This window comes from Spermophilus citellus (assembly GCF_964194105.1).
Source record: "Spermophilus citellus genome assembly, chromosome: 6".
Taxonomy (NCBI): domain Eukaryota; kingdom Metazoa; phylum Chordata; class Mammalia; order Rodentia; family Sciuridae; genus Spermophilus; species Spermophilus citellus.
Genome location: NC_138187.1, coordinates 94,037,530 through 94,059,687, shown reverse-complemented (window position 1 = coordinate 94,059,687; position 22,158 = coordinate 94,037,530). Strand labels below are relative to the sequence as shown.

At 45.6% G+C, this 22,158-nt stretch overlaps 1 protein-coding gene across 1 annotated transcript in view; it reads right to left on the bottom strand.

Moving 5' to 3' along the window:
• ADARB2 (adenosine deaminase RNA specific B2 (inactive)) overlaps window positions 1-22,158 on the bottom strand; it is a gene marked incomplete at both ends in the record, with an annotated part of 479,363 nt that overhangs the window by 130,851 nt on the left and 326,354 nt on the right. Inside the window, one exon of the mRNA XM_081300315.1 lies at window positions 16,610-17,517. Within this exon, the coding sequence (XP_081156441.1) occupies window positions 16,610-17,517 (908 nt within the window). The remainder of the gene's footprint in view (window positions 1-16,609; window positions 17,518-22,158) is intronic.

Below are 22,158 nucleotides of genomic sequence, written 5' to 3'. Positions count from 1 at the left end.
AACTGACTGTTCTCAGTTCACTGCTTCTGGTTCCTGACCACAATGTTATAGATAAACTTCACATTTTATCGTTCTTCCCCATTTCCAATTTCTGTTCTTTGGATCCCAGTTATATAAAATGTTTGGTTTTTCCCTCCCAACACACACACTTGCACATGTGAATGCCCCTCCGACACACATACACACACACACAAACCCACACCCACACATACACTATACAGGCAAGTACTAAAACAGGAAAATTATGTTAAGAATTGTCTGGAATGGTGTAGGTTTTAAGTGGCTGATTCTCTATTTAGGATACAGATCCACAAACATTGATCCGTTAGTTTTTAGTTTGACAATTTTGTCTGTGTTGTGAATAAATCTAAAGTGAAAATGGGATAGCTCCAAGAGAGCCAGCTTCTCTATTGCCTCCTGTCTTGTAGCAGGTTGGACACACAGGTGGAGTGGGGGAGGCTGGAAGCAAACATAGGTGCCTCCTCCCTCTCCTCCAGCCAACCAGCTTCCAGCTTCTGAAAACAGAGTAATGGATGAGTCTCTCCTCTGAGTGGGCTGGAGGCTGGGTCACTGCCACCTGGCTTAGTCCAACATTCGTCTCATTCCTAGAGGTTCTGGACCTTAGGAGCGGATCTTTCTAACTCATCTCCACATTCCAGCCACCAGCAGTCTGCCCAGAGTCCTGTGCCCTGAATACAAAGGATCTAATTCAATGGAGACTCTTTCCTGTTCTTGGTCGGACAGGATCTAGCTTTCAAGTTTCTGTTGTATCTTCTTGTCTCTCTTCCTTGGCTGTCCCAACCCTCCCTCAGTTGCATAATCACAAGCTGGGGTTGTACCAAGGTATCTTTCTATCCATCCTATGGGTGGACATTGATCCATCACACTCTACAGGGGCCTATCCCTAAAGCTATCTCAGTTCTTGTGGGAAAACTGGATCAGTCAGCATCTTACAGAATTGGTAAAATAGCATTGATGCATTCACTACTAGTAAAGTGTGTCTCTGAATCCTCTACTCACTCCAGTTTTTAGAGGAATAAATAGAAGTCTTTTTTTGGTGAGGGTGGTGGTGGGGCTGCATTCTGGGCTGGCCCTTTCATATGAAGGATCTGTAAGCGTCTTCTATTAGTTTACGCAGTAGTTTACAAAGATGTTAATGTGGACCTCTGGCTGCATTTTTGCTGTTTTCATTTTTCCTTCTTGCCTCCCACATTACAAAAGGGGCTAAAAATGGACATAGCAACTTCAAACAAAACCAAACACAACAGAAATTCAACCAATCTAGGTTACAGAGCCAAACCTTGAATTTTTTCCATGTTAAAATAAATACTTCCACTAACTAAGATAGAGAGAGCTTTTCTAGTATTCAAAAGTTGAACAATTGCTATTGGCAGAGGAAATAAGAATGTAGTTGCTTTTGACTCTGTTCCTTAAAGCTCCCCTGGGAACTCAAAAGAATAGAGAGGTGCCCGTCTCTGACAACTGTTCACCTGTGACCAAATGTAGATTTTTGAAAAAGAATTGGTTCCTAACAATAAAATACAGAAGGCTTGGAATGATAGCCTTTTGATATAAAATTTGATAGCTTTACAATTATTCTCCCAGCATTATTTTATGTTCTGACTTTGTTTCTTGAGAGGATAAGGGGGTGGGATTATAGGTTGATGCTCAAGTGGACAGGGAACATATTGTGTGTGTGATTGTCCCCCTGCTTGTGTGCTGTGGCCCCAAATAGGTTGAGAGTCACGTTGGTCTGAGACTCAATTAGCATTAGCCAGAAAATCACCTGCCCCACAATATTTCCTTTTATGATTTTTAAAAATATTTTGGGATACTTCTATTTTTTTCTACATGCTCCACTTCATGTGTCCATTCCCGGACTCTGTTGTTACAGCATCATTGCATGTCTCATTCAGCCAAATTTGCATCTGAATTTAGTCAGATCTAAACTTCAGCAGACAGTGGGAAAGTGTGACTAGCCAATAACCTCTGAGTCTTGGCACCATTTTGTCAGGAGCCCCTTCACTCTCCATTTATCCTAATCACTTTCAAAGATTAGTAAAGTGAAAATAGTGATAGTCAAATTTACCCTTTTATAAATTTTGGCCCTTTGCCAGGGTGCGTCTCGTGTAAACATTAACACAACCCTACCATGTGGCCTCTTCAATCAACATTCCTATGTCATGGAAAGAGGTGAGGTGACTTTCTCAGAGTTCCACAGATGGTCACTCCAGACCCAGGCCTGAAATTTGAATCAATGTTACCTTAAAGTTCCTGTTCAGAACTACAACATATAACTACAACTACAACAGAGACATCCTGTGTAGCTCAGGCTAATGGCCACGGCATCAACAGACGATCAGGGAGTGGTGCTTCCTGCCTCCTTGAGTTCCTTTCAAGGTGAGGCTGCTACAACCCCTTGTAGAAGCCCTTTGGCTTCTGCCCACTCCAACTCCTTCCAGGGGAAGAGAGTTTGGGAAAGTTGATTTTTCTCTTTGCACTTCCTCTCAGTGAAACCAGACCTGCAGAAGATGACTGTTCTTGGATGCTCCAGGATGAGGGCTGCACTGAGTGTAAAGACACCTGCATTTTGCAGCTCTGCCTGTGACTGGTGGCCACTTGGGCTTCATTCTGGGTTCTGAGTTAGGAAACCCATTCTGTTATGATCCCTGACCCTACCTGCCATCAGGCCCAGAATCACATCTGCCTGAAGAGGACTGCTCAGTTTGGGGAAATTCTCATATACCTCGTGGCTTTGGACCTCCAAGGTGCTCATTGAGGAAATTGGTCATTTTACATAGGACATGCAGAGAGTATAAGCAAGCTTTCCCAGGACACTCAGCTGGTCTGGGGTAGAACTGAACTTAAATTCAAGTCTGTAAATTGCCCACAAGACTCTCCCAGCTCCATCAGAGTTGATCATCTTTGACTTTCCCGACAGCCTGAGTACACTCTCATGACCACAGCTATCACACCTCAACCACCCTCTAGCTGTTGATTGCCACATTCTGCTGCAGCCCTTGGGAACTGATGGTGGCTGAGCCCTCCCAACTTCATGCACAGGGCCCTTCAAGGATCTGCCTTCCTGTCCTGAGAGTGTGATATACAGCCAGGGCTGCTGGGGTGGTCCAGGAGGTCTTGTAATTCTGATTGTTAGGACAGCTCAGGGCTGCATCCTCCTCTTTGCTGTGAGGTAGGAGGAGAATTCTGTGCTAGTTACAAAGGCCTCATTCCTGCATATCTTTCCCTTTTTTGATCTGTTCTTTAGTACTCCAAATTCCTATTTTTAGGCATTGAGATCCAGAACAACATTACATGCATGCTATAAGCTAATCCATGTATTTTATAGAAACATTCACTTTGATTTCTCAATTTAGATAAACAAACAGAACCTCAACCCCAAATGCTATATCCAGAGACATTTTACTAAACATTTTTTTAAAAATTAATTTTTAAATTGTTTTAATTAGTTATACATGACCATAGAATGCATTTATGCACTTTGATATATCATACATAAATGGGATAGAATCTCCCATTTTTCTGAGTGTACATGTTGCAAAATAATATTGGTCATGTGTACATAAAGTAATAATGTCTATTTCATTCTACTATCTTTTCTATCCTCACATCCTCTCCTCTGCCTCATCACTTCCCTCTACCTAATCTAAGGTCACACTATTCTTCTCTAGTACCCCCTCCCCTTGCCTTATTGTGATTTAGCATCTGCATATTAGAGAAAATATTTGGCCTTTGGTTTTGTAGGATTGGCTTATTTTACTTAGCATGATATTCTCCAACTCCATCCATTTAATTTTACTAAAATTGTCACAAATGAAACATGGTTAAGACAAAATGGAGAAACCTACAAGGAAGGCAGAGGACAGCTTTTATCATTGTATATATTATGATCATGATCAGAAGAAACATTCTTGTATTTTTTAAAAAGCTTCTCTCATGCTTAGTGTCTGTATGCCTTTAATTTTGAATACTTGAATGCATTCACAATTCCACTGAGTGCATTAATTTAGAAAAACACATTTTAAAAAACATTTAATTGTGGTGCTATTGTTACAAACTATTGTTCCACTTTATTACCCTCCATGCATCATTAGACTCTGAGATGTTCAGATGAGGGAGTGACAAGTATGTAAGGTGAAGGGGGACAGACTGAGATCTGGGAACAATGAGTTTGTGTCATCAAAGGCTCACACGTTGCTGTGCAGTTAGGCATCCCTCCAAATCTGAGGGATTGAACCCAGGTGGCCACTGCATTTTACTCACAAAATCAACATACAAAACAAGAGTTGATTATAAGAAGCATAGACTGGATATGAATGTGGTTGAGTCCTTGCACTTCAGAATGTTCTGGGATCATTTGTGGTGGTGGTGGTGGGGCGGGGGTGGTGTTGAAGAGAGCCTGGGTGAGACAGGAAACACTTCTAGATGCCACACATTTCAACAGAATGGATAGCAAGCTGGCCGCCAATCCTTACAAAGAGTTTTCCAGTGCCAAGGTGCTAGAGGCAGGAGAATGAGACTGTTAGAGGTGAAAGATCCTTAGAAGTTTCCACCTTTATCCCCATTTCTGCATGCTATACAGGGGGCAGCAGGTTCTCCTTAAGCCAGCCAGAGCCCACACAATTATCAGGTGAGAGCAAGAGCATTATCTCTGCCTTCTCCCACCTGCTCTGGGTCCTCAGACTTTCCTCTGATTTAGAAAACTAGATTTTAATAGAAAGCACCACAGGAGGGAGAAAAATACAAGTTTTGGTTTTGGGCAAGATGCTGCAGATTGTATGTCAACATGGTGATGTGTGTGTTTGTTGCTCTTTAAATGCTATCAGATAAGTGGCCGCCAGCGTATTTCTCCCATACTGTATACATCACACTGACAGATGGCATCTCATATGAGGTTTTATGTTCTCAGAACATGAGAGCTGAAAGTAAGCATTCAATCACTGTCCTTTACTTCCAAGACAAGGCAACTGAGGCCCAGGGAGCCAGGGGCCCTCTCAGGAGTGCCAAAAGCTGTCAAGACCCCAGATCTTCACCTCCCCAGCCAGCCCCCTGCTGCCCCTCAGCATTTTAGAAGCTGCTCTCTCCCTACCATACAAAGGGCATTAGGAGAGCTCATGCAAGTTTTTCTTGGACTATGTCTCCCTTTCCTTTCTCCAAAAAGGCACATATGCCCATAGATGTCATGTTTCCAGAGCTGGTGTCCCTGGAATGAGAATGATAGATGCCTCCATAGGGTCTGCAGTGTGCTATATGCTATTCTAAGCCCTCGTGTTAACCCACTTGAGCCTCCTGGCTCTTCTGTCAATGGAGAGCTTTTATGCTCACCCCATGGTATAGGCAAGGAATCAAGGATCCAAGGGTGGAAGAGACGTAGGTACCACAGCAGTGGCCAAAAGCAGGAGTGGCAGAGAGAAGAAATGAGAAGAAAAGACAGAGAGAAGAAATGAGCCAAGGGCACTGGCATGGTGGTGCCTATCCTGCCCTTGCAAGTGTGGGGGTACATTGTGTTGTCAGGAGATGAGATGGGAGTGGCTACCAAATTGTTTTTCATGGGGAAGGACATTCATCCATCACTTTAAGCTTCCTGGAAATAATCTTTGACATTTATAAAGAAAACTTTATTGCCTGCTTTTATCAAATGCTGATTCAGGATGGGGGTCCCAGGAGTCTGGGTTTTTCTAGACAGCCAGTAGGGGCTGTTGGCCTGGAGGTTGCAATCTGCAGGTGAGTGGTCAGGGGTCCATGTCCTGGGTATCACCTTTTCATCTGCAGGTGCTCAAGCTGCTCCCCTTCCTGGGACATTGAAGGCAATGGCCAAGTCCAGGGGCACCTGCCATTCTTGCTCATGTGGTCAGGTCAGTGCTTGTGCTGGAGCTCCCTGTGGGGTTGGCCCAGAACCTGTCTGGTGCACGTGGTGTCTCAGCCCAATTGTGCTCCTTCCCCTCTTCTCTCCCTGGGTCTGAGGGACTTCCCTGCAGAATTCTGCTCCCCTTCCTTCTCCTCCTCCAACCTTAGCGAACCTCCTACATGCCCCACTCTGTAATTGCTCTCCCAGGGAGCCTGAGCCCACACAAGGATGAGCAGAAGTTCAGGATACAAAGCCCAAGGGTGGGGTCCTGATTCCAGATGCTGACTTTTGGACTTAATGTGGCCTCTGCCATCACCACGCTACTTCAGGCCCCTGGTGTGTCCAGAGCTCCTGCTTGGTCCTGAGGGCTTTCTCTACAAAAAGCATAAACTGAGCTAGGGGCAAGTGCGACAGCACAGAGACAGGGTGCAAATGAAAACAGCCCAGCAACTCACTGGGCTGTGGCTGCAGAGACAAAGCACAGCAGGAGGCTTGGCTGCAACTGGTGAATGAGAGAAGCCTCCAAGGAGCGGGGCTCTTCCCTGGGTGTCCTCTGGGGTTGGGGAGGCAAAGGCAACCTTGGCAGTCCCCTATGTGTGCTTTTGTCCTCATCCTTGTGTCCCCTTGGCTCCCCGTGCCTGGGGACTCTTTCCTCTGTCTCTGAGGTGTTCTTCTTTTCTTTCTCTGGCTCATTTAAATGCTGGCATTCTCCCACTGCCATCTCCTTTCTGCTGTCTCTCTCCTTTTCAATGTAACAACGAATCCCAAAGGAAGGAGGGACAGGCCACCCCAACAAAGCCTGTTTATGCCAGTGAGGCTGCAGGCTCCCTGCTGACAAGAGCGATCTTCCCTGGGGGGAGCTGTACGTGGGCTTCCTCCAGCTTCCTTCCCCATGGAGGCATCCGCCAGAATCAGAGAGCTGCACAGTGGGTGCATGATAGGATCTGAATCCAGGGGTGGCCTCCAGGCTTCCCTCCCAAGCACTTATACAAGGCTTCCATATAGTCAAGAGTCTCCTGCCTATATGAGACCGAGTTGTGTGTCCGCACCCCAGCTTCCCACCTTTCCCTTCACATAGTCAACTCCTTTTTGTTAGTCCACAATGACATCTCCAAGTTTGGAAGTAATAACAAACACTTTTTGGGTCATTCATACCAAGTCACAAACTGCTTTTTAAACTAAGTGTTTCATCCCTTCATAAGCCTAGGAAGCCATTGGAGGCTGGGAGAATATGGCGGGTTGGCATCCAGAGGACAGCCTGAATCTGACCTATCTATAATTATTCTCCCAGTGCTAATGCATGGCAACTAGACTGTGAGCAAGAAGCATAGCTTCTCTGTGCCCCAATGCCCTCATCTGAAAAAATGGGAACATCATTTGTGTCTACCTCACAGGTTTTATTTGAGGATTGAAAGTGCTGTTACATGTAAAGTCCTTAGAATAAAAGGCAACACAGAGGAAGTGCCCAACAAATATTAGCTACTAATGTTGCCATCACCACTATATTTGATAGTAGCTATAAAATGATGAGATGATTGGTGAAGTTTGGCTTTAGACTCTACTTAACTAATGAATAGTTCTATTAGTTACATTTGAAAATTCCAAACATAGTGTTGGGAATACATGGATTGAGATACATATTTGTATAATCTTTTTTCTTGAATTTCACCAATCATGTTTCAGTAGAAAGAAAAGTGGTAGAAGCTATTGTGTAAACGTTCAGGGTACATTGTATATAGGTTGTATAAATGTATGTCATATAAACATAGTATGCACTGTTTGCACATTGTATAATGCATCTTTTGCATACATATAAAGCATATTAAATGTTGTATAAATACATATATATATATATATATATATATATATATATATCTTAAAGTGTCTAAAAAGCCTTCAATGCCTAATTAAAGAGGGGTTTTCTAAGATTTTTTTTCATGTGTAGTAACAGTGTCTGCACTATTGTTCTGGATGTCAGTTCCTCTTCTGAGAAAACAGGACAAGAAGAAACGCTGGCAAAGTTCAGGCATGGCTGGCTCTGCAGGAGGGTGTTTTCTTTCTGTAACAGGCCACCCTGACCTCCTCTGTGGGCCACAAGAGGGTGTTTGTGGCCACAAGAGCCAGAATGTGGAGGTGCTAAAAGAAGGAAAACCCAACAATGCCTGCTTTAAATGGTGTCAAGCGTTTGCAGAGGAGGGGAGAGCACAACTTTAGAGAAGCAGAGAGCTTTCCAAGGCTGCAAGGACATCTTGGGAACCCGGCTGCTAGAGGGTGGGCCCACAGCTCCATCTTAGAGCTGAGCTCAGAGAAGAACCAGTCCAGGGTGTATAGGTGGAAACGACAGAATTCCACAGAAACCCTAAGGATGCCTGGTTACTGGAACCAGGAGGGCTTGTCTGTGGGAGGTCCAGCTTGTCCCAGCTTGCTGAGCATGCCAGGGTACTTATCTGACCCAGAAGGACAGTGAGAGGACTTGGGGTTTTGATGTTTGTTTTTGGAGGAACTAAGGTGGCCCCAACCTGGAGGAGAAGCCCCTTCTCAGGATGATATCTTGATTCCAGATATCACCCCCGAGTCTCTTCTGTCTCCCCTCCCTACACCTTTCTCACACCAAGTATCTGCAGAGCAACCCATCACGGCTTCAAGAAATGGGAATTCACCTCAGACAAGTCAATTTTAAAATTCAGAAAGCATTTCCTCTTTCTCCTCCTAAGGGAGTTGTAGAATTATTGAACATTTTCTGGGACAGAAGGGCTGAGTTCCTACATAACTTTTTTCTATTCAATCTTTTACCCAAGTTATACACTAAGATCATTTCAGCAAGAGAAATTTGACATCATCTCTAATAATTGATTTCTGGCTTTATTGTCAGGAAGTCCCTTCCAGGGCCTGCCCTGCTTCAAGCCCTTGATGATGATCGTGTATACATGTGAAATAACAGTGAATGTCAAGATAAATAAGAGTCCATAACGGCAAACAGACAGCTTCTAAACAAATTAATTTCTCAACCCTCAACCTGCTTTGATATTAGAAACTCTCGTGTTCAGCCTCCATGAGAGGCTGTTTTATTTATGAAAACAAATTTGTAACAACTAGTTTCTACCCAAAGGGGATGGTAAAAGCTGGGCAAGGAGTTAAGACAAGCCCTGGCAGGAACTGGCCACAGGCTCTCCTCTTTCCAAGGTATACAGGGTTGTAGATGGAAAATCCATCATGTTATCTAATAGGAAAGGCACATTCTCATTGCCCCAGCACATGAGGAATGCTCAGAAAGAATGTGGAATTCACGTTCGTCCCACGTGGTGAAAGCCAAGGCTCTGGTTCCTTCTCCCAGGGTTTTTATGAACACAGTTTACATCGCTAATATTTCCCTTCACAGATCCAAATTCACAGTACTCAGTTCAAACACTTGTTCCCAGGGCCACACCCCCACAGCTCAGAGAGAGGCAGGGGTGGGCACAAAGCCAGTGCCAAGGCCAAGGTGCCACCAATCCGCCCTCCCTGGATTCACCTGGCTGCGCAGGTTTTTATGCCGTGGCACACGCCAGTGACTCCTCTCTGTGGGGTGGAACGATTCCCTCCCTTTCCAAGGCTGAGTGGCTGTGAAAGGCATTTTCACAGCTAAACAAAGACTATTTTTTAATCTATAAAAAGGCAGCCAAGGAACTGTTCTTCCTTGGTTAGTGAGTGGTTCAGAGAGTGAACTGATTGTGGCTACTCAAGGCTGACCAGACAGCCTGAGCTTCTGGGAGAGGAGTGCAGCATAGAGGGTGGCACATTTACCCATGGGTATAGCCCTGCGAGCCTCACACCCCCTCGCCCAGGACGCTCCATTCTGTGGGTTAGAGAAGTTGGCTTTCCTTTCTTTTAGGAAATGCTGAATGGATGAGCTATCATGGCACCAAGGCAGGTAGTGTCCTTTCTTCCATGATGGATCACTGAAATGCACACTTTCTGACAAAGAATCAGCCCGGTGTTTATGTGGGCTGGGTCCAAGCCAGTGGCTCATATGTTCGTTCATACTTAGGACTCTTATTCATGAATTATGCAAATAATTATTTAACAATCTGCGACATTATCCACTTTCTTACAGTTATGGTTTAGTTATGAGGTATCCCTCCAAAAGTCATTCATGAGAGAGTGCAAGAATTTTCAGAGGTGAAATAATTAGATTATAAGAGGGGTGAGGTGTAGCCTAACCAGTGGATTAATCCACTGATATAGATTAACTAGACAACAACTAAAGGTAGGTAGGGAGTGGCTGCAGGAGGTGGGTCACTGGAGGCATGGCTTTGGGGTTTATATTTTGTCCCTGATGAACATAACTCTCTCTGCTTCCTGGCCATCATGTTCTGAGACATTCTTCTCCACCACCACCCCTTCTGCCTTGATGTTCTGCCTCATCTTGGGCCCAGACCTATGGAGTTGGCCGATCATGGTCTGAATCTTGGCAACTATGAGCCCAAACAAACTTTTCCTCCTCTATGTTTTTCTTGTCAGGTCTTTTGATCACAGCAATGAAAAGCTGATTAAAACACTTACTTCCTGACACTAGATGGTATGAAAGGAAGGGATGAAGTTCAGACAGCAAAGATCTCATCATTTTGGTTGCTTTGGGAAGGGGGATATTAAAAGATGGGTTAGTGAAGGGATGGGACATTGAGAGATGCTTAATTTGGGGTTGACTGAAGCATAGAGTTGGCAGTCGGCGTAATAAGCTGATTTTCTCTGACTTGAATGGTGGCATATAAGCACTTGTATGTGCTGCTGTCTTAAGGTGAGTGATTCGCAGATATATTTGCACAAGGTCCACACAAATTGCTCAATTTCAATAAAACATATAATGAGAGTAAACTATGAGTACCTTTTTCTTTATTTCTTTCTCCACAAAATTAGATGGAAATCCTTCATGGGTGAGGGGCAGCCCCCCACTCTAGGGCTGATGATCAGGTCCTCTCAAGTCAGTGGCTCAGGTATCTTTTAAACTCTAACTCTACTGGAATCAGCTCCAGCTTTGAGGCTATGCCTAGGGCAGTTCCACTGGAGGAGGTACTTTTGATTCCTGATGCTTCCAACTTTTTGAAGAGAGTGGTCAGGGTTCAAGTCTCTAAGTAGTGAGAAAGGCAAAGGAGAAGAAGCATTGCTACCTGCTGCTTGGTGCCCCTCATCATCGGGTAACCACCGTAGAGCTCAGAGAAACATCTCCTGAGACCCCAGATTGGCTGGTAAGTTTAGAGATTCAGCAGGAGGTAGAGGCCTGTTTTGCTTGGATTTCTCTGTGGACAGATGCTCTCCTGAGGTGGAGTTCATATCACGGTCTGTTGCTCTTGTGAGTCCCGGGGTGCCTTGAGTTCTGACCCTGCTCCCAGCACCTCAGGGAGATGTTAGGAAGTCAGAGCTAAGAAAAGCTGTAACAATGTCAAACTACAGCTGCCTATAAACTAGAATGTATGCTTTTGCCATGGTGTAAAGAAATCCGACCTTTTTGAGAAGATCATTGGGAATCCAGGATCATTCCTTTCTGCTTGTAGAGCCGCATTGCGTATCAGCTCAGATGGCATTCTGGAATGGGTCACACACAGGCTGACACTTGGCCAATGGCTGAGTCAGCACTTTCTGTCTCTACTTGGAGCTTCGAGAAAGTGTGAGGGGATCCTCATACCTAGTCTAGTGAGGAGGACCCCATGTGGGTGAATGTCCTGGCTCTAGAGAAACGTATCTGTTTTCAGGTAAACCAGTTCAGGCATAGGGGGCAATAAGCTATTTAAAGCTAAGCAAATGTAATTTCCACACCTATTCACTTTTAATTTAAGCCTATTTAAACTTTGGGGACCTTTCCATTGCTAATTTGTTATGGTGATATTAATGAATAGTTCTGCTTTCCAAAAGTAAAAATGCTGCTTTTTTCAAAGAAGATGAATTAGCATGGAGGGAATGAGACTAGAAAAATAATCTGCGAAGTGGTCAAAGGCAGCTGGGGGTCACCCAGGCATTCAGGAGCAGGACAGAGACCAGGTGCAGACAGCTTATCTGTGTCCTGCAGTGCAAATGTTGCTAGAGTGGCCGCAGACTTTGTCCCCAGGTCCACTGATAATTCTAGGAACACACTTCATGAAATGGGACCATGTACAACAGTCTGATCAAAATGTGCTTTAAAATGCTCAAAACTTAAAAAGTGGTTCTTTTCAATTATTTTGTATATTCCCATGTTTTGTTTCCCCCCATTTAATATTAATAGCTGCCAAGAGCAGGACATAGAATAAGGTACTGAGGAAGCATGTGGTGCAATGGAAGACTTAGCTAGGACTGAAGCCACAAGGATAGTTTTCCCTAAAATGACCTTAAAGGACTCCATTCGAGCAGCCAATCTGTATGAGTTAGTTTCAAAGGTGTTCCCTCTCTTACTCCAAGGGAAAGGTGTATTTTAGTTTCTTTGACTAACTCTTTTCTTTGCAGGCATATCAACACCAATGATCTTGCCATAGAAATTTTAAAAAATGAAAAAAAAAATAAATAATTAATTGATGATGAATGAGAAGTCTACAACTAACCCAATAAACTATTTTTTTTAGAGTTACTATGTGCCAGGATGATTTTTATTTTTTTAAAAAATAGCATTACTATAGTATACTTTGTTCTCTTTTCTAACAAGTTTTCATGGAAAGGAAATACTAAAAAATATGCTTTTATTGCTGAATTTATGCTTTTATGAATTCAACTCTTTCATGCTAGGTGTGGGAAGTGAAGACCAAAGATAGAATAGGTTTTGTGATTTTATCATTTTTCATGACTATGCTTCCAAGGTAATGCGTATTTATATTCTCATGTAGTCTTGTTCTTACTTCCAAGTGTCTGGTTAGCCCAGAGGAATATTGTACTAGTTGCAGATAAAGAAAACATGAAGGATTTGGACTGAGCCTCCCAGCCATCTCCCGGTGGGCACTGCAGTTATCAACAGATATTTATGGAGTCCCTGGCCTGCATACTCTGTCAGCATAGTAAACCTTGAACATTGAAGTCTGCCCCATGCTTTAAAGAATTTAATGGACACTTGGCTTATTCACTCTGGCCAAGAGTCAGATCTCAAGAAATTGAGAGTGTGAGGCCAGCCAGGTTCTACAACACACCCTCCAGGTACAGAAAAGGGTGAGGATGCAATTATAGAAAAATCACACTTGTGATTTAAAACTTCATTGAGAATATCATGCTTTGGAACTTACTGTTTCAGAATCCCGACTGCAAACAGGTCTGGATTATGAGCACAATGACTAAGAGCATGCCCACAGATGCACCATACAGGCTTTGGAGGTAAGTTGGCACAGGTGTTGCTGCCTTACAATTGTTCTTGCTGGGAAGCAAGACCCTGACCTGCTCTTTGGTGTAACCACCCCAGGTGGAGGCTGAGAACAGCCCATAATACTCTCAAGGTGCACAAGTCCCAGGCAGAACAGTTCTCCAACTAGGAATCAGGAGGACTCTCCAACAACCAGGAGGTTCCACTTTCTGGAATGCATACCGCTGATCCCATTGGAGAACCCACTACGTTTCTTCCAGCAGCATCTTAAACATGCTACTCTAGCTATTCCTAATGAGCTGTCACACATGAAACACTCTTCACAGACTGTCACTTACACAGGAGAATTCTTACTAAGATAGCTTTGAAGCTTTGTTGGTAAGTCCCAGCCATTGGTTAAAGCATTAAACAGACCCAGCATCTATTGGCAGCTATAGAAGTGACATGTGGATCATTGAAACACACTTTGGTTTGTTGTCCTGGCAGTCTGACTGCCTGTGTGTAGCAAAGCGTGGATATTTGGGCAAAGAATATTAAATACTGATGTTTTTCAGTACCCAAGTTGCAGAAATTGCATTCTTCCAACCATGCTCCTAAAGCTGACTTTAGTGGAGGTGTCATTGCTCAATGGAGGCCAAGCCTGCCTTTTTCTGAGAGCATGGGTACAGATTTGAGAAGATGTTTGGTTAGCTCCACCCACAGATGTTATTAGGAGAGAAGTTGCATACAGATCATGAAGGGCCATATTTCTAGGGACTTAAAGGTAAGAGTCATGCTTCCATAGTCATGCTGCCCCTGGGAACAGGGATCTGGCTGAGCAGGAAGCAAGATGAATGTGGATGGTCCATGCTCTATAGATGGGGGTCCATGGTGAATAGATGGTTCTATGACCTATAGATGGAGGTTCCATGTACTATTGACAAGCAGTTCATGATTTATAGACAGGCAGATGCACAGGCAGAGTTCCTGGGGTGGTGGGGTTTAGGCAGCATTTACAGTGATTCTTGAAATCTTTTCTTTTGATTTCCCCCCCCGCCCCTGAATCCAGACTCCATTGGGACAAGGTTTTAATTCAAACTGCTTGGGATTCCCTGTCCTGAGACCCTTGGTCAAAGCTGGCCCCCACCCAGTTGAGGGGTGCACATCTCAAGGGGGCTGAGAGGGAGGATAACAAGCCCCCCTGCATGGCGGCATGCCATGGTGTGATGAATGGCTTGCAACCCTCACGCCGCTCTGCGCCCTTCATCATCCAGTCGGAGTGGTTAGCAGACTGTCAGAGAAAAATAATTTAGCAGCCGTGGCTTTAACTGATGTGCTGCATTCTGGGGTCAAATGACTATTACAAAGTGGTAGTGCTGCCTGGTTTCTCCATCGTGAGAGCTCAGGGCTGACAACATGAAAGAAGGAGGCATCACACCCAGAATTCACTGACATCCTTCAATTTCTCAGGGTGGGAAGCTGCAGAGAGGGGTGGGGGAGGCAGAGGACATTTCCTACTAGATGGAGGAATCTCAGCCTGGCTGAGAGCCCCCGGCAGGGTGCCAGGGTCTTGCTATAGCAGTATCAGGTTGGATGAGAGTAAAATAGCAGTGGAAGGGGGGGCACAGAACACTGGTGGAGACCTCTCCGAGAAGGTGGCAAGAGACACTCCCTGACCAAGGTCATGCCAAAGGTCATGTGAAGCCTCAGGGAGGGACAAGTTGCCCTGCTCAGCCCTTCCCCAAGCAGCAGGGGTAAAGCACGTTCATGGCTGTTTTGGCAAGTTCAGAGGATGGATAATAGAGAAACAGAACAGAAAGGAAAAAGAGAGGAAAATAAATAAGATGTAGGCAAAAGAAAGGAGAAGGTCAAGTCCCAGAAAGGCCCACTGGGAGATGTGTGGGGACCTGTCTGGAAGCTGTTCTTGCTTTTGTAGTTCTCTGTTTTCACTTGGATTGTGTATTTATTTGATGGTGAGGTCTAAAGGCTAGATTATGGAGATTATGGTCTAAACCCCTCCCACCTGCTCCCTCGCATGATCATCAGGTTTTAATAAATATTCGAACTTAAGTGAATGAACAGGAGGTAGAGGTGGGAGGAGAAGGAGTCCTCTCTCCATCTGAGTACCTCATTTATTTAGTCTCTCTCTTCTCTTGTCCAGGCTTTGTGAGAAGCAGAACACTTGCTTTGCCCATTGTCTATCCCCTGTCTGCTCAGAATCAAATAAATATGGAGTGAATAAATAAGTCAGTGCTCTACTCAGCTTGGACTCCGTGTGTGGGAGTCCTTTATGCACTTTGTGTCTGCATGCAGTATGAACAAGTAGCTGGGGTTTTGGTGGTACCCAGCTTTATTTAACAGATTCGTGATCTCCCGCCACAAAATAATGGATTCCTTTCTAGGTGTTGTGATGCAGTGATGGTGGCGATCACAGAAATAACTTACAATTATCAAGTACTTATGATGAATCCCGCACCAGCCTAAGTGCCTTTTAACTATGTAAAGTGTTTCTTTCCTTGATTGATGCCCAAAATGAATAAAGATAATTTTTCTGTATCTACTACATTAGTGATGCCCACAAATAATTCTCACAATGATAAGAAAAAAGATAATTTGCATAAATAAGCAATTACAAGACTTGGCAGAATAAGGCTGTTTTAAAATGGTATGAGAATAGTTCCTGCCACACAGGCCATGCTAAAAATGGTTCTTTAATGGGTGATGGTAAGCTCACGTAGGAAAGCAGACCCATGATCGTGCATACAGAGGCCAGGGAAATGATGGTGTTGGCGGAGTAAAGCAAGACTCCAGTTGTTAATTTTCATTTCCACTGACCTCTGCCTTCCAGCACATATTTGCCCTCTGACCCTGAGACTCCACCAGTGTCCCAGGGAGGAGCCCCCACCTGGCATTCATCTAGGGCCCCAGAGGCACTGGCCTCCAACCGGACAATCCCCACCTGCTTAGTCTCTCCAGCCTCCCTGGCTAGAAACTCAACCAGATGCCCACACAACTCACCTATGTTACTCCTGCTCTTTTCAGCTGCCTCCTGAGTTACTGAGAGGCCTGGCAAACAAAGCCTGCCCTTCCTGTGGTGTGACCCTCTCAGTGGGGAGAGAAGGGTCCCGACAATCAATCCCTCCACACTGGCTGCCCTTTTTCCCTAGCATGTGGTGTCATCATGGTAAAAATCACCTCTGCTAAGTTGGAGCGTTGACATTCTTGTTCCTCTATTCCTTTGTTTATTTCCTTTATTCTCATGATTCTCTCTCTCCAAAAAGCCTGGAAATTGCTCTCAATAAGGTTAGGAAGGGGAGACTTTTTAGGACAGCCAGAACTCAGGGATGCACTCTGCTCACAGCCACAGAAGGAGAGGGGCCTGCCCACTCCCCCATCATGGCAAGGAGCCCCAGCTACATCCATCCCAGCATCCTTCCACCTGCAGGCAGCTACCTGAGAAATCTCACCTGTGGCAAGAGGTTACTTTTACTCCTGCTGGGGGTGTGGCCAGGAAGCCGGATGTCGAAGAGGGCCTGCAGGGCGGCCTGTGCGGCCTGGCCCTTGGCCAGCTTCTTGCTGCGTCCTGAGCCTTCGAACGTCCTCCCGTCCACGCACACGGCCATGACAAAGCTCTTGGTGCGAGGCTTCTCCGCCACCTCTGAGAGGCACACGTACCGCAGGCCAGAGCGCAGCTCGTTCAGCACTACCACTGGGTTCCTCTCACCCAGAGCTGCAGGGGCCGGTCTGGCCCTGTCCGGCCGGGCCTGGCCCATGAGGTCCAGAGTATGGCAGAGTAGCCGCCCTTGCCGGTAGGCTGTGGAGAGCAGCTCGGTGTCCACAGGGCGGCAGTTTGGGAAGTCCTCGCTGGGTGCCGATGGCTCAAACTCCTTGAACAGCGTGTCTGGGAAGTCGGCCTGGTCAGAGGTGAAGTCTGTGCATGGGCTTGTGCCGCTGCCCATGGCCAGGTGGGCCTGGCAAGCATTGGGGAACTGCACGAAGGACTTCAGTGCCAGCTCTGCTGCCCGCATCTTGGCCTTCTTCTTGGTGGGCCCTGTGCCCTCAAACGTGAGTCCATTTACTTCCACAGCCACTGCAAAGACCGGGGCATGCACCGGGCCTGTCTGGGACACTATCCGGTACTGCAGGCCTGGCTTCAGCTCGTGCAGCTGGACCAGGGCGTTCTTGGGTGTCATGGACCATGAGAGCTTCTTCCAGATCAGCTGGAGTTTGCAGAAGTGGCCCCCGTTCCCTTCTTCCAGGGGTCTTTTCCTTTTTATGCTGGGTGTGCTTCCTCTGGCCCGGTCCCCTGGTGGCAGGGGCCTGGTTCCCAGGTTACTCACATTGCGGTTTTCCTTCACTTCAGTGCTGCTGGTACCTGGAGGTGAGAACAAATTAGTCATGACCCAGGGCTCTGGCAGGTTGCCACTTGTGATAGATACTATTACTAAAGACCATATTGTGAAACTTGAAGTCCATTCCTATGAAGTTCTTGCCATCAGTACCCTAAGCAGGGCCTATCAAGTGTGCCCTAAGGAATGGCCTGTGCTGAGTGTGAGGAATGAATTCACCTGTGGGAACCAGGTGCCCATGGAAGGAAGGACCCACATCCTTGGGGGACTTCAGAGCTGAGTTTGAGAAGAAGCAGAGAGAGGGAAGTGAGTAGGAGCATGCCATGCTTATGGCTCCCCATCAGCTGCTCCAAAGGCGGTTTGTGATGTCATTGCCCCTGTACCCTCCCTCCTGTCTGCCAGTGCCTCCCCAGAATGAAAAAGACACAGGGCCCTTCCTGGCAACATCAAAAGCCTTTCCTACAACAAGGAGACCCTTTCCTTCCCACTTGCTCTCAGGGTCTCCAGGATCAGTGCCTGATGCCTATCATACCCCCAGCACCCCAGGAAGAGGGCTCTGCTGGTGACATGCTCTACAATATTCAGTCCCTAATTCACATGGGAGGTGAGAAAGGCCGGGGTCTCCTGGGGCCTCAGGTGGAGGGGATGGCTAGGAGCCAACCAAGTGGAGGCACACAGCAAACCACCTGTTTTGGTAGATCATTTTGTGGGCAAAAGGCACACCATCTATTTACAAGTAAAAACAACAGAGCTGAGTTGTGACAAGGATCACATAACTCTGAGTATGAGCTATTTACTACTTGGTCTTCCGAAAAAGTGTTTCCCAGCTTCATCCTGGAGGAACAACCCATGGGCTTTATCTAGGGCCACAGGTACATGGCTTGTTACTACTGGAATTGCCTGGGGTTTCTGAAAACTCAGCACACACACCAAGTCTGTCATCCCCTGGGAACTTCACTGGCATTAGATAAAAAGTCAATGTGTCCATGTGATGGGGTGGGAACCATGGGTCTGAATGGACAGTTGGGGATGCTCTAGGCAGCCAGGTTGGTGGTGACAGCAGGGACCCTGATTGCTGCCTGGACTTGTGCCCCTGATATTCTTGCCATATTATCCAGCTAGGCAAATATTGAAAATAGACTAACAATGCTGGGGTATGCACCTATGGGTCAGTGGCAGAGAGCACAAGCACAACTCCTTTGGAGGGCATTGTGGGAGCAGTCAATGAAGAGCATGGGGTCCATACCCTACTCAGTGATTCTGCTGCTGGGATGCACCTGACAGAAGCTTTCATGCATGGAAGCACCCTGCTTAGAGAGATTAGCATCCTTTCCAGAGATGTTTATTGCAGTGTATTGTTGCAAAATTGAAAACTTAGAAAATGCCTTAAGTTCCCACAGTTAAAGGAATAGCAATAAATTGTAGTATAATTATATTACAGAAAAATGTATAGCAATTATATCTGATAGACTATATGCCTCAATACAGATAAATCTCAGAAATAAATGTTAGGTGACAAAATCAGCTTGCAAAATAATCCAGAGTAGGATATCATAAATATGAATGAGAAGAACACCAACTTTATCTATTGCTCATGTAATCACATCTGTGTGGTAAAGCTGCAGGCACCTGTATAATAAAGGTACAGTCAAACTTCCCCCTGGGAAAGAAGGGAGGGAGATGGGATTAGAGGCCAGGGGGTGCCCTTATTTGTATCTGTAATGTTTCATACTTTCTGCAAAACGTTATCTGAAGTAAATTTAGCAAAATAATTACTTGTTAACTGCAGGTTATGGATGAATTTAGAGATCGTTTAATTTTTCTGGACTAGCCATCTTGGGCCACTGTTTCCTGATAAAGCTGTTTTGTTTAGAAAAATCTCACTTGTGAATTACCAGATCACCTCCTGAGGGCCTGGTGCCCTTCACTGGGGAGTATGCCTCTGAAATGCTAAACTCAAGTTTGCTGTAAAATACCCTGGGAATTCTGGTAGTGAGTCATCCTGTTTTCTTTTATTCCAGACTTTGCTATGTTTCTTCTTCCTCACATCAGCTTTGGGGTTGGGTAGTAGAATCACCACCTTACAGGTGGGAAAACTCAGGATCAGAGAGGTGAAGTAGCTTACAAAGCCTATGCAGCTTAGTAATTGGCTGATATGATTCAATCCTAGGAGTCACAGGTTGCCCTCATCTGTGCTGTGGCTACAAAGTTGATTTTTATGGACCAAGTAATTTCCCTCGTTATCTTGGCTATTGTATAGTGACACCCCTTTTGGGGCTCTTTGGAAGATAATGAGAAAGTTGAGGTCACAGTCTGCATCCCTTGTGACCAGGTGAGCTGACCTGGTCAGGCAGGACCACAGACATGTTTTCATTTATGCCCTTTAGATGTGTTCTCAGGGACTGGGAGGTCTTGTCTCTGTGGCAGGTTGTGAATGAGATTTTTCTCATTAAGCAAGTGGAAACTGAGGGACTGAGGGTAATTTTTATAGCTAACCCATAGCTTAACCACAGGCCCTGGGGACCTGGATGGTTACATGTGGACAGATTTCCCTCAAGCGGCCTGAAAGCTGTCAGGCTGAGACCTGCTGACGCACAGGTGCTCCCCACCTCTTGGTTTGTGACATTGTTGTTGGAGGATAATAAAGAAAGAAGTACAATTTCCCAGGTACAAAAGATGCCTTTGAAAATCAGGTGATTTCGAGAGCTATGCTGACAGGTGAGCGTGTTCTTTTCAGAGTGTGCTGCCTCCTCTTAGTCAGGTTAAGCTATTTATCACACAGCCATAAGTCTCACAGGTCTCTATAAGGAGGTTGTGCCAGTAGGAGGTGCTAGGCTCTGCTTTGAAAGTGATTTCAACTTGTTGGTTTAATTTTCTGAATTGTGAATGCTTCTGTTACTCTCAATTTGCTTCTAAAAACCAGTAAATTTGGGGAGGTTATTTTACTCAAAAGTGTGCATCTGAGAACTTCATAGTTGTAGGTGTATAACATTCATTTACAATCCATTTCAGTAGGAATAAATAGCAAGCACTGAACCTTGACCATTTTTGTTCGTCATTATGCACTTTGGGTATACATGTACTCAGCAAGGAAGTCTACCATTAAGGGTATTTCAAGCCAAAGGGGAGCAGATCAGATTAGCTGTTGTGATTTTCCAAACTGAACTTACAAATGGAAAAAGGAACAAACAATACAATTCCCAAACCCCCACACTAGATTGCCTGGAACTTGCTTGGAGTGCTCTAATTTCTTATTGATTTCTTACAATGTGGGGATTGAGTAAGACTGTTAGTGTGATTAAAGTGGCCAGCATATCAGATGACCTCTGTTGTATCTTAGAGAAAGGGAGCTCACAGCACAATGCTTTTCCCCTAAGCTTTCAACATTCTATGATAGCTATAATTGAGGTTTTCCATGGCACAAATCACTGTGGGGTGGGAGCCCTGTCTTAGTAATTAATAACAACCCATGGAGGGTGCAGACTCTGGTCTCCACCTAGACACTAGCTAGAGTCTCCAAGGTGGTAGCACCCCTGTTTAGAGAGATTAGCATCCTTTCCATGGGCCCACAAGCACTTTCCCACATGCCCGCACACCTTAGCCCATATGTTCTAACTGGACTCTGGATCCCAGCGAGCACAGCAAAGCCAGCTGGGGCCTGGGCTCTGGTCTCTGTTCTGGGAGACTCGGGATGTGAGGAGGCTCAGTGACTGCTCCACAGGGTCTGGGGTCCAGCAGGTGAGAGAGCAAATGATTCCTTAGTCATTTATGCCTATGAGGCTGTGGGTGGTCATGAATGAGGATTTTAATAGTATTTTCCTGTAAGGTGAACAAGCATGACTACCACAGGGGACAGTCTTTTTTGATACGAGCAGGGAAATGGCGAGGTAGATACTTCTCATTTGTTTCCTTTTGTTCTCTCCCTGTTTATTTGTTTGCTGGAATTCTCCATCAATTTTTTCCAGAAATTCCAGTATACCCCAGAAAGACGGGTGAGCCGTCCCCTCATCTCTGGTGTGCTGGGTTGGAGATCATGGTCTACCACCTGGAGAGCCTCCCACTCCCTCTACATGGCCAAGGGGGGAGCAGCACTGGCTTCTCACACAGCAAAACCCCTGTCTCTGTCTTGACCAGCGAGGCAGACATTTGTTCTCATAAACACTAGCCAGAATCTGCTGAGCACCAGTGCATAGGAAGCAAAAACCTAGTCTTTTCTTTTAGGGCCACTTGGGTGCAGTGGGAGAAGCATAGACACCTATAATCCTCCTGTAGTACCACCTCAGGCCCTGGGAGAAGGTGCCAGCCGAGCTCCACCTCATAGGGTTACCCTCCCCTGCTGCGAAGCTGCTGGAAGGTACTGGAGCCCAGTACCTGGTGGCCAGTCCAGGCTCTTGCTGCAGCAATCCTCCCCAGGGTCTTCTCAGGCCTCCTACTCTGATTTTACAGGCTAACATTCTCTTCTTCCGTACGGAAGGCATTAAATACATCACACTCCCCTCCTCTGACCCAGGAAATTATGCTCATTTTTTTCTCCATTTAGCTAATAGGCTTCACATACCCAATGGTCATATATAATAACCCACAGATAAAAGGTCAGGAGACCAGGAAAGCTCTCACTTGTCAATGTGGGCGAGGGAAGCTACTTATCGCCGCATATGCTTGAGGCC